At 40.8% G+C, this 15171-nt stretch overlaps 1 protein-coding gene across 1 annotated transcript in view; it reads right to left on the minus strand.

The window, feature by feature from the left end:
* The window catches only part of TBC1D12 (TBC1 domain family member 12), a 126941-nt gene extending 115167 nt beyond the window's left edge, over positions 1 to 11774 (minus strand). The window contains exon 1 of the mRNA XM_012454810.2: positions 10747 to 11774. Within this exon, the coding sequence (XP_012310233.1) occupies positions 10747 to 11702 (956 nt within the window). The 5' untranslated portion in view covers positions 11703 to 11774. The remainder of the gene's footprint in view (positions 1 to 10746) is intronic.
* Positions 11775 to 15171: the final 3397 nt, after the last annotated feature.

Raw genomic sequence — 15171 nt, forward strand, 5'->3', positions numbered from 1 at the left:
ATGACTTTTTCCTGGGACAACGACAAAAAAGTATTTGCCCTACTTGACTAAATGATGGCTACAAACAGTCTAGATGAAAACCAGATTTGGAAATTCTAAAGAATGCCTAAGGTATGATGGATAGTTGTACATTACAGTATTTGGGAAAATATGAGAAAACAGCACATAATTTGATTTTTAAATTATTATGTTCACTTCCAAATTTAAAATGTTTTAATCTGTGTGTGGTTAAAGACAAGCAGATGGAAATATTTTTTAACAAAAAAAGTATCTAACATAAAATTCAAATTAAAAAAAAAACCTGAAAAGCCAAATTCAGAGATGAGTTAAACACTTTATCAAGTTCACTCTCAAACTAGTTCTAAGTAAGGAGCATGACTTAGAGCTTGATTTCCTAAGGTAAACTTCTTTTAATTGCAGGAAAGAGCATGTTGAAAACCCAGACAGTCACATGTGTTTCCCTTTCTTTCTTATTTTGGCCACAGAAATAAGAAGCATAAGAAAGGCTGAAGCAGCAAATGTTGGAGGGGAGAAAGCCATGTGCAGTATGCAGGATTTCTTCTTAAAGGCACGGAAAAGAATTACAACTAGCAGCAGAAGTAAGGAAAATTAACACTCTTTTCATAGGCTCTAAGAAAGGTAAAGGTATGTCAACAAACTGAGTAGACTTGAGGAAATTTTTAAAAGTTAAAGCTTTTCACAAGACAGGCAAGCATGGCTATCTGAAGAGCATAAAATGAAAATAAAAGACCTTTCCCAATAATAAAAAGGAAGTCTAGATTGAATTAGGCAGAAATAATTTCTCAACCAAGTAAAGACTAGCAAAGTACTTCCAGATTTGTATTATGAATCTGTTCTCTATTATACACCTCTGTTTATACTCATCTATTACACAGTACCTGAATGCCAATTTTAAATCAGTAAAGCAATGTGAGCTATAAAGGTGTGTTGTACTTGCTTTCAGTCACTATCTGAGGAGACCTGCCTATCAACTAGCCCAGTATTTCAGTGGTTATAGTCTGGGAATCACCTGCATCAGAATCACTTAGGGGTCCTTTTAAAAAGTTGGATTCCTGGTGGACCGCACCCAAGATCTATTTGGTCCTCAAGAAATCTGCATTCTTAACGACCCTCCCCCTTCCAACTAATTTTAAACACTAAATTTAAGAATCACTGTAGTAGGGTCCAAGCAACTATCAGCCATAATTATCTGAAGATAACTCATAGTGTAGCTAACAGAGTTCCTAGGGAGAAATAAGCAGTCTCAAAAAGGACACACTTGGCCTTTCTGCATACATTTAAAGATGGATAACAGATGTGTCGTCTCAAAATCTCCAAATGTTTCCACTCTTTCCCAAAACCTTCCTACCACAACATACTAAGTATGAAATGCATGAGTAAGCCAAGTTAAACATTTCATGAACTTAAACTAAAAAAATTGGCTTTGCCTGTCTATAAAAGTTTCATAAGACAATAAAAGATACAAATATTTTAATCTTTCTCAGCATTCCTTCCTTTCGTTTCCTTCTCATATTTGCTTTTTACTCAAAGCTTTAAGACTTCTAGAAATGTTATATCACTATACCAGAATCTATTTTAACATCTATCCAATCCCACGTACAAATTATGCTTAAAAATCTTCTACTGCACAAATTGTGTAATGTTTCCTCAGACAGTACACAAAAAATTCATCTAGTATCTTCCTTTCTTCAAATCAGTGGATTTCAGTGGTGAAATTGCAAAAGGGGTTATAGTAGTCTTGCTACAGTCTGAATAAGAGCATTTGAACCTTCACTATATGCCACATAGTAAAAACAAAGAATGTAAAATATTATTTAACCCTCTTGGCAATCCCATGAGATAGGCATTATTATTATCCCCATTTTATGGATGAGTTGCCTAAGGTCCAGATACATCCAGAATTAAAGAGCTAGTAAGCTAATTCAAGCTGAGGCAACCTAACTCTAGAACCAGCCTTTTTAAGCACCACACTATCTTGTAACTTGAAGATGCCATCTAGGATTAAGCAATTCACTAAAACCTAGTTGACAATCTGAATCAACTGCATGCAACTTTCTCTTTTTTTGGAGATAGTCTCACTTTGCCACCCAGGTTGGAGTGCAATGGTACGACCATAGCTCACTGCAGCCCCGACTTCCCAGCTTAAGTAATCCTCCTACTTCAGCCTCCCGAGTAACTGCAGCTACAGGTGCACAGCACCATACACAGCTAGTTTTTTTATTTTCTGTAGAGACAGTGTCTCACTATGTTGCCTAGGCAGCCTTGAACTCCTGGGTTCAAGTGATCCTCGCACCTGGGGCTCCCAAATTGCAGGCATGAGCCACTGGGACCAAACAGGCAACTTCCTAAAAATGCAGATTCATCAGCCAAATAGTAGGTTTCCTGAATCTGACTAGGTGGAGGTTGTGAATTAGAGAATCTAATTTTTTTTTAATGTGCTTTTAGGCGATTTAAAAAAAATTTTTTAATAAAATGAGACAGGATCTTGCTATGCTGCCCAGGCTGGTCTGGAACTCCTGGACTCAAGCAATCTCCTGCCTCAACTTCCCAAAGTGCTGAGATTACAGGCATAAATCACTAAAACTGGCCACTTTCAGGTGATTTTGAAATATATCAAAAGCTATATACAACTGTAATAGTTCACCAAAGTGGCACACTGGCAACCTTCATGAAATAACTCTGGAAGTTAAAGGCTTAAGTTCCAGTTAATTGATTAACTAAAATGTACTTATTACCCCATTCTCTCTCTCTCACTACCCCTCCCCATCTCGAGGAAATAATAAGAAAAAAGAGCTACTGCTCTGTGCCATCTTCACATGAAAAACTAAACAAAGATCACTGATTTTTCATCTTGATTACTCTAAGGCAGAGTTAGACCTTTACTAAAAGAAACATTAAAGGTGGAATTTAGAGTTGAAAGGAATAGTTCTATCTCTGGCATTCCTCTCATGTTACAGAGGGGGAAAAAGTCCTGTTTTTTTAAGCTTCCTCTTTAACTCAGTTTACATTTGTAATATTTAACCAGTAAATATTTGTGGTCTACTACTGTGTGTGCAGCAGAATTGTGTAATATAATACCACTATATTAGAAATGGAAGTGACTCTGAATTTCCCAATTTCATGGATAAGGAAACTGAAGTCCAGAAATGCAGTGATTTGCCCAAGGTAACACAATTATTTAATGGCAGAAGTTGTTACCTAGGACAAAAACCAAGTTACTTATCTCTCAAGCACGGTATTTTCAAAACCAAAAGCTAAATGTATGTTCTTAAATTTATAATTCATAGAAATCAGTGTATTAGCTTCAAGCCCTAGGAATACATCTATAGTCTAGTTGTAATTCTTACATTAATTAGCTGTCTGACTTTGGGCAAATAACTGTAAAATACCCTTCCTAGGTCACAGTAATATGTCAAGAACAACAACAACAACAAAAATGTGGCCAGGCACAATGGCTCACACCTGCAATCCCAGCACTTTGGGAGGCAGAGGTGAACAGATCACTTGAGCTTAGGAGTTCAACACCAGCCTGGGCAACACAGCAAAACCCCATCTCTATTTTAAAAAAAAAAGAAAAGAAAGAAAAGAAAACTTATGAAGAAAACACACATGAAAATAATTTGAGAAAAATGTGAAATTATGTAGAATTAAGATACATTTTCATATTTTTTCTCAGAGGCAAAAAGATACTGGTTTTTAAATCTTGTAAATGCTGTCCCTAAATAGTGTACAATGAAAAGCTTTGAAAAAAATCATTGTTCTAGGTTAAATAACTCATTACCATGCATAACTCATTTCCAATATTAAATTAATACTACCTTGCTAGATCATGTCTAGCAAACAAAAGATTATTTCTCTGTCAACAGCATCACTGGCTTTCCATGGAGTATTAAGGCATGAATAAAGTGATCACTGAACTTCCTCCCACTTAAAAGATCTAAAATCTTAAAAGTAAAAACTTCCACTTAAAAGTAACACAACCACTCCCCAAATAAAAACCTTTTAGTCAAAATCTCTATAGTAAATTAAGTGTGAAGTTTAATTAACAGCATTGTACCAATGTTAGTTCCTTAGTTGTGACAAAGGTACCATAAATATAAGGTGATGTTAGCCAAAGGGGAACTGGGGGAGGGGTGTGGAAACTCTCAGTATTACCTTTGCAACTTTTCTACAATCTAAAACTATTTAAAAATAAAAGGTTTATTTTAAAAATTAAAAAATAAATCTCTATGGCCATTTTGGATAGTTTAGAGATTTCTATCAAACAAGTAACTCCAAGTTAGTATTATAATAATAGGCTGCTTTGCTTACAGGTGTGTAGTAAAATAATGTTAATTTGGCTGGGTGCAGTAGCTCATGCCTGTGATCCCAGTACTTTAAGAGGCCAAAGCAGACAGATCACTTGAACCCAGGAGTTTGAGACCAGCCTGATGAACATGGCAAAACCCTATCTCTACAAAAAATACAAAACAAAATTAGCAGGTCATAGTGGTGCGTGCCTGTAGCCTCAGCTACTTGGGAGGCTGAGCTGAGAGGATCAATAGAGCCCAGGAAGCTGAGGCTGCAGTGAGCTGTGATCATGCCATTGTACTCCAGGCCTGGATGACAGAGTGAGATCCTGTTTAAAAAAAAAAAATGTTAATTTAATTTAGCACTTCAAAGTAATATGTTTGAGTGCTTAAATTATCTTACTTCCACAAAAGTCAGAGTTTCTGAATACATTCTACCTAATCTGTATTCAGGTTATCACATTTCTAATCTGCCAACTGAAAACCACAAATTTTCAAGGTGAAGTCCTGAACCAATGCTGGAATTTCAATGGTTTAGTGTAGGTCTCTAGAGTGTTGTTTTTTGAGTTTTTTAAAGAAAATACTGGATCTGAGATAGGGGAAGGAGACCCAGGGAAAAGATATAAAAGGCTCTTGAGTCACTGCTCCCCAATTTAACATAATGGTAGATTCACAACACTCTAAAATCCTAATAGACTTTTGTGTTTATTCTAGAGCAATTAATTACATATTATTTTCAGCTTTTCTAAAATTTTAAACATTAATTATATTAGCACGGTTGATCCTGAACAAAACAGATTTGAATTAAATAGATACTTCCTTCACTCTCCGTTTAAATTATTATATCAGAGTATTAAAAAGCTGCCTGCTTTGGGAAGCTTTTAAAATTTTTTAAAACATCAGAAGTTTCATATTTTGCCTTTTCTTTAGTGATTTGAGAAAGGAACTTTTTTATGAGAAACTCACTTTGAAACTGTAGTCTTTATTTTAGTTGACTGGGAGGAATATACACTATGGAACAAGTAAGGGAGCCTTATAGGACAGAGATGTTTATGATGGTTTAGTCAGATGAATTATGATTTTGTCAACTCGCACAAATTCCAGGTGGAAAAAAGGATGTGTCTAACTTTGTTGTTTCTGAGAACCTTAAATTAAGAAACATTATACCTATAGGAATTTAGATTTTCCCATGTCACATTTAATAAGAACACAAAAAAATTTTCATCGATTTTCACATTAGGGAGAATGGAGAGTATTTAGATGTGAAAAGATATCACTGAAAGAGTCTTTAGTTTTTCCTATTCAACCCAACCATCGTAAAAAGAGCTCTGTGAAAATAGCTTTTGCCATAATATTTACAAAGTTTCAGAAGTCAACAACTACAGAGAGAGCCATATGGATCCTGTATGTTTCAAAATCTATAAAGTAAATTTTCTTTATAGATAAAAAGAAAAAAATATTTGATTCTTTCTTCTTTACCTTAGCAATGCTCTTTAAGGCCACCAAATTCATATAAAGACTTGGCCAAAAAAAAAAAGATCAACTCTACCAGGAAACACAGATAAGTATCTATGTTTCTAAATAACAGTAACTATGCCAATGCAATCCTACCAAGCTTCAAAAGTATTAAATGGCCTAAAAACAAACAAACAAAAAACTATAAGAGTCTATCTATGTAAAATATAAACCATTCTACTTAGAAAACAAGACATGAATTTACTTGAAGGACCCACAAAAATGGTTTAGAACTTTTTTTTAATTCTTTTTTTTTTTTTTTTTGAGATGGAGTTTCGCTCTTGTTGCCCAGGCTGGAGTTCAGGTGACTCAATCATGGCTCACTGCAGCCTCAAACTCCTGGACTCAGGCAATCCTCCTGCCCTAACCTCCAGAGTAGCTGGGACTATAGGCACGCATTACCATGCCCAGCTTAGAACTATTTTTTAAAAAGAGTAACAAACGGATCCTTGAGAAATTAAGGCAAGCTTGGAAACACAAAAGATTTCGAAAAAGTTTTCACTTCTCTTCACTGCTGAGTGGTACCCATCTAGCATTTCAACTATTTTTTGTTGTTGTTTTGAGATGAGTCTCACTGTTACCCAGGCTGGAATGCAGTGGCACAATCTTGGCTCACTGCAACTTCTGACCCCAGGGTTCTAGCAATTCTCCTACCTCAGCCTCCCTTATAGCTGGGATTACAGGTGCCTGCCACGCCCAGCTAATTTTTTGTATTTGTAGTAGAGACAGGGTTTCACCATGTTGACCAGGCTGGTCTCGAACTCTTGACCTCAGGTGATTCACCTGCCTTAGCCTCCCAAAGTGCTGGGATCACAGGCGTGAGCCACTGAGCCCAGTAGCATTTCAACTTTTATAGACAGGGAAGGGTCAAGGATCTGAAGGAATGTTATTTCTGTGGCTCTGATAGCCAAGTCACCATAAACACAGAAAGGTGTCTACGTGAAGCTGAAGCAAGCCCCCAGTAGGAAGTGAAATAGATAAAACTCACCTCAATGTGAAAGGGAAGGAAAGTGGGAGATGACGACTAAGGCCCTCCAAAATGAAAGCAGTCATATTCTAAATGAATTCCTCTATTTCCTATATGATATCTACCGAAATGATGGTTTCTTTTTTTTTTTGGGGGGGGTGCTGCGGACGGAGTCTTGCCCTGTCATCCAGGCTAGAATGCAGTGGCACGATTTCAGCTCACTGCAACCTCTGCCTCCTGAGTTCAAGCAATTCTCTGATTCAGCCTTCCGAGTAGCTGGGATTCCTGGCACCCGCCACCACACCTGGCTAATTTTTTTTGTATTTTCAGTAGAGACCGGATTTCACCATCTTGGCCAGGCTAGTCTTGAACTCCTGACCTCATGATCCACTCACCTTGGCCTCCCAAAGTGCTGGGATTACAGGCACTAGCCACAGCGCCTGCCCAATGTGTCTTAATTTAACATAACACTATGTAGTAATAGACACATTGTTGTAAAATGTTCCCCCTTCTTAAGTAAACATAAAACTGTTTTTTTTTTTTTTTAATCCTTCTGTTATAGATTTTTGCCTAGTTAAGGGAAAGAGAAGAAGGAAGTGAGAAGGGAAGCAGGGAGAATAAACAGGTGGGAGAAAAGAGCCATAAAGTGAACAAAGGTTACAGACTAAACATAAATTTGGACTGGAAATCAGGAATCCTGGTTTCAAATCCCAGCCTGCCACTAGGTAACTAAATTACCTTCTTTAGACAATGAGATTTCTCATCTAAAAAAACGAGGTGAGAGTAAGGGTTAGACCCAAGAATAAGATTCCATCCCAAACAAGCCGCTTAGCTTCAGAGTTGAGAATGGCAACTATGCATTTGGGGGTGGGGTTGGATCTCTTGGGTTGTATTGTAAGACAAGGGTAACTTCTAATTATTTTCACTGAGGATAGAGACTGTTCAAAATTACACTACCTAGGTAGAGTACAGTAAAGGGGAATCCATGAAAGCTACCAATTGAACCCAATCTGAATGGTGTTCTTCATACCAGTGGCTAGGTATTGCAGATTCAGAGATGAATGTCACAGTTCCTGCCTTTAAGGTGCTCAGAATTCAGTTAAGGAAAACTGTGCCTGACTCTGCCCTTTCTTTACCAAGAATGTCATATAAAGAAAGCACTAACTCCTAGAGTCTTAACATTCAGACCTCTATCAGGAAAAATGAGGCTTAGAGAAATTAACTTTAGGGCACCTAAGTTTTCTGACTTCAAATTCAGTGCTGTGATACATATGAATAATGTGGTTATCTGAATGTCATCTAGCTATATTAAGTTCCATTAGTCTGAAAGTAAAAGAAAATTTAAAAATTAAATCAAAATTCCTGCCTACTTAAAAACCATGGAAAACGAAAGAAAAAAATAAAATTCCTGCCTACTGCTAATAATATTTAAGCCTCTCATAAATAACATTGTTGGCCAGGCACAGTGGCTCACGCCTGTAATCCTAGCACTTTGGGAGGCCAAGGCAGGTGGATCACCTGAGGTCAGGAGTTCAAGACCAGCCTGGCCAACATGGCAAAACTCCATCTCTACTACAAAAATACAAAAATTAGCTGGGCATGGTGGCAGGTACCTGTAATCACAGCTACTTGGGAGGCTAAGGCAGGAGAATCACTTGAACCCAGGGGGGCGGGGCAGGGTGCAGAGGTTGTAGTGAGCTGATATCGGGCCACTTCACTCCAGCCTGGGCGAAAGAGTGAAATTCTATCTCAAAAAAAAAAAAAAAAATTAGTCATAAATTCCAACACATACGTATCTATCTGTCTTCAAACTTAATCCCCACTAGCCTGCACCCCACCTGCAGGTCAGAGGCAGTTGTCTAAATCATCTCTATTTGCAATACGTGGCAGAAAGCACGAACTTAAGACTATAATGGTTGAATTTGTAATCTCCAAAGCTCCTCCCAAATCTAAAATTGCCTGACATCTGACCTCAAAACATGATCAAGACAGATATGACCAATAAACACCCAAAGGCCACAGTGTCACAAATTTATAAACCTAACTCACCTTGAGATCTTTTAGAATATTGCCAGTACAAGCTTTAAATATATTTTTGCAACTATATTACAAATACAGATCTCATTACTATATACATTGTCCTTAGTAACATAAAATTAGGATTTTCCACTTTTAAGAAATTTCATATTTGTAAATTTATACAAGCAAAAAAAGGGGAATAAAGTAGAAAGGAATAAGAAATATCAATTATAATCAGAAAATTGTGCCTTTATATCTACAAATATGTACGCTAATTGCGTAACCTGCTAAAACTTGAGCAAAGAATTTGCTTCTTTCACTTCTGGTTATAGTCAAGATCCCCGAAAAGGTAGCAAAAACAAAGTAGAGAGAACCCATTATAAAGGAAGGTTTAACAAGTTGGGGATTTTACAAGTTGGGGATATTTTCCTATTTGCCTAGAGATTTAAAAAAGGGTGTCAAAATCTAACTCAAGGGAAACTGCTTTTACAGTAATGTGCAAGTATTTTCTGACTACTTTTATTTATCCCTATTAAATCAACAAAGCCCCATCCTGAAATCTGCAACGTCCAGCACCATAAGTTTTTGTTTGTTTGTTTTGTTTTGTTTTGAGAAATGGGAGTTTCACTCTTGTCCCTCAGGCTGGAGTGCAATGGCGCAATCTAGGCTCACTGCAATCTCCATCTCCCAGGTTCAAGCAATTCTCCTGCCTCAGCCTCCATGCCACCACGCCCGGCTAATTTTTGTATTTTTAGTAGAAACGAAGTTTCAGCATGTTGGCCAGACTTGTCTCGAACCCCTGACCTCAAACAGTCCTCCCACCTCAGCCTCCCATAGTGCTGAGATTACAAGCGTGAGCCCCCGTGCCGGCCCTAATTTAATTTCAAGCATATCTTGTGGGCCGGACTCGGTAGCTCAGGCCTGTAATCCCAGCACTTTGGGAGGCCGAGGCGGGTGGATCACTTGAGGTCAGGAGTTCGAGACCAGCCTGGTCAGCATGGTGAAAGCTTGTTGCTACTAAAAATACCAAAAATTAGCCAGGCGTGGTGGCATGTGCCTGTAATCCCAGCTACTGGGGAGACTGAGGCAGAAGAATCACTTGAACCCGGGAGGTGGAGGTTGCAATGCGCCGAGATCACACCACTGCACTCCAGCCTGGGAGACAGAATGAGACTCTGTCTTAAAAAAAAAAAAAAAAGAAAAGAAAAGAATATCAAGTCAAATCACAAATACAATGCCATAAAAAAAAAAAGTTATTGGGGGGGGAAAGTGGAGGCTTATCTGGGAGAATTAGAGAAAAGGCTTTCCTTAGGTAAAGCACCAATTTGGCTTAAATATTTGAGATCAAATTCTAAACACCAAATTGCATTTTAATACAGGCCACTGAAGCAAATGATTAAACACTATGAAGCACAACCACTTCTGATTTTAAGAATTCACAAACCACTTGAATGTATTTAGACTCTATGCAAATACAGCAAATAGACAACTCTGCAAAATGACTTCCTTTTCTCTTTCACAACCACACCCGTACACACAGACCGCCTCCCCACAACAACCTAAATCCTTGTAGTACAGTTTTTAAAAATTGGAGACGGAGAAGGTTATCTGTTTTCCCAGAAAAGGCAAGTGCAGATGTGGCACTAGCCAGCTGACCAAACCTGACTGCTCAGAAGCCAGGTATGATTGGCAGGTACGCCTCCAGCCGACAAGGCAACAGAAATACTCGCTGTTCACAGACCTCATAACTTCTACAGAAACACAAAGCCAAGCCAGTTCCTCTTCCTCCAGTCACAAATCAAAGCTAAGTCCTGACGCGTGCGGGGCCGGCACGGAAGCGGCCGACCAAACTCCCGACTCCCGGCTCCGACTCCGGCTCCGGCTCCGACCCAGGCCCCGGCCCCGCCCCGAGTCCCCACGCAGCCTGCGCTGTACCTGGCGAAGAAGTCCGCAAAGCCGCCGCTCCGTCGAGCCCGTGCCGAAGTCCCCACAGGACCCTGCTCCGCGGCGGGCGAGGGCACCGGCGGCCCCGCCAGGGGCAAGTGATCGCAGGCGCTCTGACCGCGGCTCACCTCGAACGTGTTCCGAGAGTTCAAGTGAATGTCAGAAAAACCCAGGCGCGGCTCCGCACCCCCACTAGTCCTCTCGGCCAAGGAGCCACGGGGCGCGCCCTCCTGAGGACCCCCGGCGCCGGCCCCAGGCTGCTCCGAGTCCTCGCTACCGCTGCAGCTGCTGGCCGGGCTGTCCCCCGAGCCGCTGCCCGCGCCCTCGGGCTCCTTGGCGTCCGCGGCCACCAGGCAGCAGCTCCGCAGAGGGTCCTCAAGCGGCGAGGCCCAGTCGGACGGGCTGCCCGCGCCGTCGGAGTCCTCGTCGCCAGGCCCCTCCAGGCGGAGGCGGCCGCAGGGGCGGCGGCGGCGCGACTCCCGGCCGCTGGCGCGCGCCAGCCCGCGAGCCTCTTCCAGATCGCGACAGTCCCGGCCCGGCAGAAAGCCCGAGTCGCCGTTGGTCATGCCTCCGTGTCGCGGCGCGGGGCCATCAGCCACCTCCGCGCCGCGGTGCTTGGAGCCCGAGTCCGGCGGGCAGGCGTCTGATGTTGGAGCTGCCGAGGGCGGCGGGGCGCCGGCTTGACCAGCGGGGAGCGGACAGTGGCAGAGCCCCGGCTCCAGCTGTTCCCCGGCCTCCGCGAGGTAACACTGAAGGAGCTGGCGAGGCGGCGTCTCCTCCTCCTCTTCAGCGTCCTTCGGCGGCTCCACAGCGCCGACGCCTCCTCCAAAGCCGCCAGTGGCCCGGATTACCTCCTTCCCGTCCTGGCCCACGGGCTCCGGCGCAGGCACCGGGAGCAACTTGGGGTTTCTTCCCGAGCAGGCTCCGGCATCCTCCGGACCCACCATCTGGGGGCGGTGGCCGCCGCCCCAGGAGGCAAGGAAGGACTCCAAGCGCAGGCTTGGTTGGAGAACAGCTCTGGGTGCTGTGGCCGCGGCGACAGCCGCCGCAACGTTCCCAGACCCACCCCTCCCACCCGCAGGGTCGGACAGTTGCGGGAGGGCGGGCACGCGCTAGGACTCGCGCACGCGCAAAAGCTGGACCGGTCAAGCCCCGACCTGGAGATTCCCTGAACCATAGAGACGGTAGCTAGAGAGACGCAGGCTGCCAATCTAGGATCCGCCATCTGGATGGTGGAGGCTGGTTGGCCCGCTCCAAGCCTGACAGTTCTTACAGAAGCGCGGGAATTGCTCGCTTAGCAAAAATTCGCTTGATGTATTTCATTTATGGTAGTAAAATACTCCCATATTTGGGAAGTATTAGCGTGGGTAAGTCCTTCCAGCTCTAATTGGTCACCAGTAGACTCTACGATTTTTACATCCTTCTCCATCATCATTGCCACAGTTCAGGGCTTCATCGCTTCATCAAGGAGGGTCAACATCCTTCCTTCTTCACTTTATCTAACACAAAAGAAAGATAACCTAACCTAAATTATCTTGCTCGCCTAGCACCACGTTTCATCACAGTCCTCTGTTTAAAAGATTATCACCTAAGGAGGGAGATGAAGTGGTCAGGCAGAGAGGAGCAGTTGAAGTAATTCCAGCACTATGCGATAATGGATTAAAATAGGATAATCGACCATTTAGTGGAAATGAAGCGTATTTAAAGTAAAAGCCGAAAGACTTGATGACTGATCAGAAGAAGTGACAGAAGAGAGTAGCCAATGATTACTACGAAGGTATGAGACTGAAACTGATAAGGTTTGAAGAAATAGAAAATTGGAGAAGAAAAAACAATTAATAGAGAAAATACATCTGGTAAAGTAAACGACTGAAAATATCCAGCATATAGAGCTCTAAAACTTGAGTTGGCCAGGCTCAGTGGCTCACGCCTATAATCCCAACACTTCGGGAGGCTGAAGTGGGCAGATCACCTGAGGTCAGGAGTTCGAGACCAACCTGGCCAACATGGTGAAACCCCGTCTCTAAAAAAAAAAATACAAAAATTAGCTGGGCGTGGTGGTGTGTGCCTGTAATCCCAGCTACTTGGGAGGCTGAGGCAGGGAGAATCGCTTAAACCCGAGAGGCAGAGATCGCACTGAGCCAAGATCATGCCATTGTACTTCAGCCTGGGCAACTCCGTCTCAAAAAAAAAAATGTTTTACATGAATGTTCATAGCAGCATTACCAAAAGGTGGAAACAAGCCAAATGTCCATCATCGGAGGAACTGATAAAGAAAATATGGTATATCCATGCAACCAAATATCACTCAGCTGCGAAAAAGAAATGAAGTACTGATTTATGCTACAAGATAGATGAATCTGAAAAGCACTATGGTGGTGTGTACCTGTATAGACCCAGCTACTCGGGTGGCTGATGTAGGAGGATCTCTTGATCTGAGAAGTTCAAGACCATAGTGAACTATAATTCTGCCTGTGAATTAGGCACTGTGCTCCAATCTGGGCAACATAGCAAGACCCCATCTCTTAAAAAAAATAGATAACATATAATTCCATTCCTATGAAATATACAGAATAGATAAACCCATAGAGACAGAAAGCAGATTGGTGATTATCAATGACTAAGGGAAAAGAGAAATAGAGAGTGACTATCTAATGGATATAAGGTTTTGGGGGGTATAAAATAAATTGAATGAAAGTGAGGTGAACATCAACATATTGAAACTAGATAAGGGTGGGAGTTGTACAACATTGTGAATGTACTAAATGCCATTGAATTGTACATTTTAAAATGGTTAATTTTATATTATGCAAGTATCACCTCAAGTGTAAAAAAACAATATTCAAGATATCTGAACATAAGGATTGTTACAGGATGGTAAAAATGAGGGTAGCTGCAGGAGTCTGATCTCAATCTTTTCTCCTTTCAACCTTTGTTCTCTCTGAGTAAATAATTTATTCTGCAATTTTCTTTCTGCTGTCAAACATTTCCTAACTTAACTTATTCATGTCTAGCCACCACTATATTTCTTCTTTAATGAAATGATACTATTTTTAAACTCCAATTTTCTAAATGGTTTATTTTGTTCATCTCCTTCCTTTTCCATGGTCAATAGCAGCAAAGGTTTTATGAATTATGATAGTATGATAACCCATACAACCCTACTATTTTCTCGGTGCAGACTTCAAAACTGAAACACATTCATATTTTCTAACTTTGTCTATGATAAAATGTAATGCATAATAAATTATATTCAAAGTTCTTGCTATGTTTCCTACTTTTTTTAAAAAAAGATATAGGGTCTCTCTATGTTGCCCAGGCTGGAATGTGGAGTGCAGTGGTTATGCAGTGACTATCCATAGTCCTGATCATCTGACCAGAGTGCACTGCAGCCTCAAACTCCTGGACTTAAGCCATCCTCCCGCCTCAGCCTCCCGAGTAGCTGGTACTACAAGCATGCCACATCTCCTGGCTATTTCCCACCTTTCAACTGTAAAAGTTTCTGTCTTATCTGGTAAGTAATACCATAGCCTATTTTTTGTTTGTTTGTTTTTCTTTGTGTTTTCTTCCATATCCGATTTTTGTAAAGAAAAAAAAAAATATATATATATATAGTGAAAATGGCCATACTGCCCAAAGTAATTTATAGATTCAATGCTATCCCCATCAAACTACCCATGACTTTCTTCACAGAATTGGAAAAAACCACCTTAAACTTCATATGGAAGCAAAAAAGAGCCTGCATAGCCAAGACAATCCTAAGCAAAAAAAACAAAGCTGGAGGCATCACGCTACCTGACTTCAAACTGTATTACAAGGCTACTATAATCAACACAGCATGGTACTGATACCAAAACAGCAAAATAGTCTGCTTTCAAGATATGGCATATTCTTTTTGTGGTCCCTTAAAAGTTTGACATTAAAAACTTTTGATAGTATATGACATTACTACAATTCTAGGCATAAATAATATATCCTGGTACATTCCTACAAATAGGTGAAGCTATTATGAGAGAAGATACTCTCAATTTTTGTAAAATATTAATTAACTTAGCTAAAACATGGAAAATATTGCTTTACTTTGATTCTTACGTTTTCTAAAAAAAGTTTACTTTCACATAAATTCTCAAAATGCATATAATTTGCTGGACACCAGGGCATGTGTCTGTAGTCTTAAATACTTGGGAGGCTGTGGTGGGAGGATCATTTGAGCTTGAGAGTTCAAGACTAGCCTGGGCAACATAGTGAGATGCTATTCTTTAAAATAAAAATTTTTAACTTTAGAAATTAAAAATACATAAAATAAACTACATCTAACTGGACATATTCTATATGCATGACCTATTCCTCATTGAGGTGTGAAATATGGTACCATAATCTGATTATTTTGTCACAGACGTACTCAAGAGTATAAAG

The sequence above is a fragment of the Aotus nancymaae genome, unplaced genomic scaffold, assembly GCF_030222135.1.
Source record: "Aotus nancymaae isolate 86718 unplaced genomic scaffold, 86718_ANA_hifiasm-v0.15.2.pri h1tg000010l, whole genome shotgun sequence".
In the NCBI taxonomy this organism is placed as follows: domain Eukaryota; kingdom Metazoa; phylum Chordata; class Mammalia; order Primates; family Aotidae; genus Aotus; species Aotus nancymaae.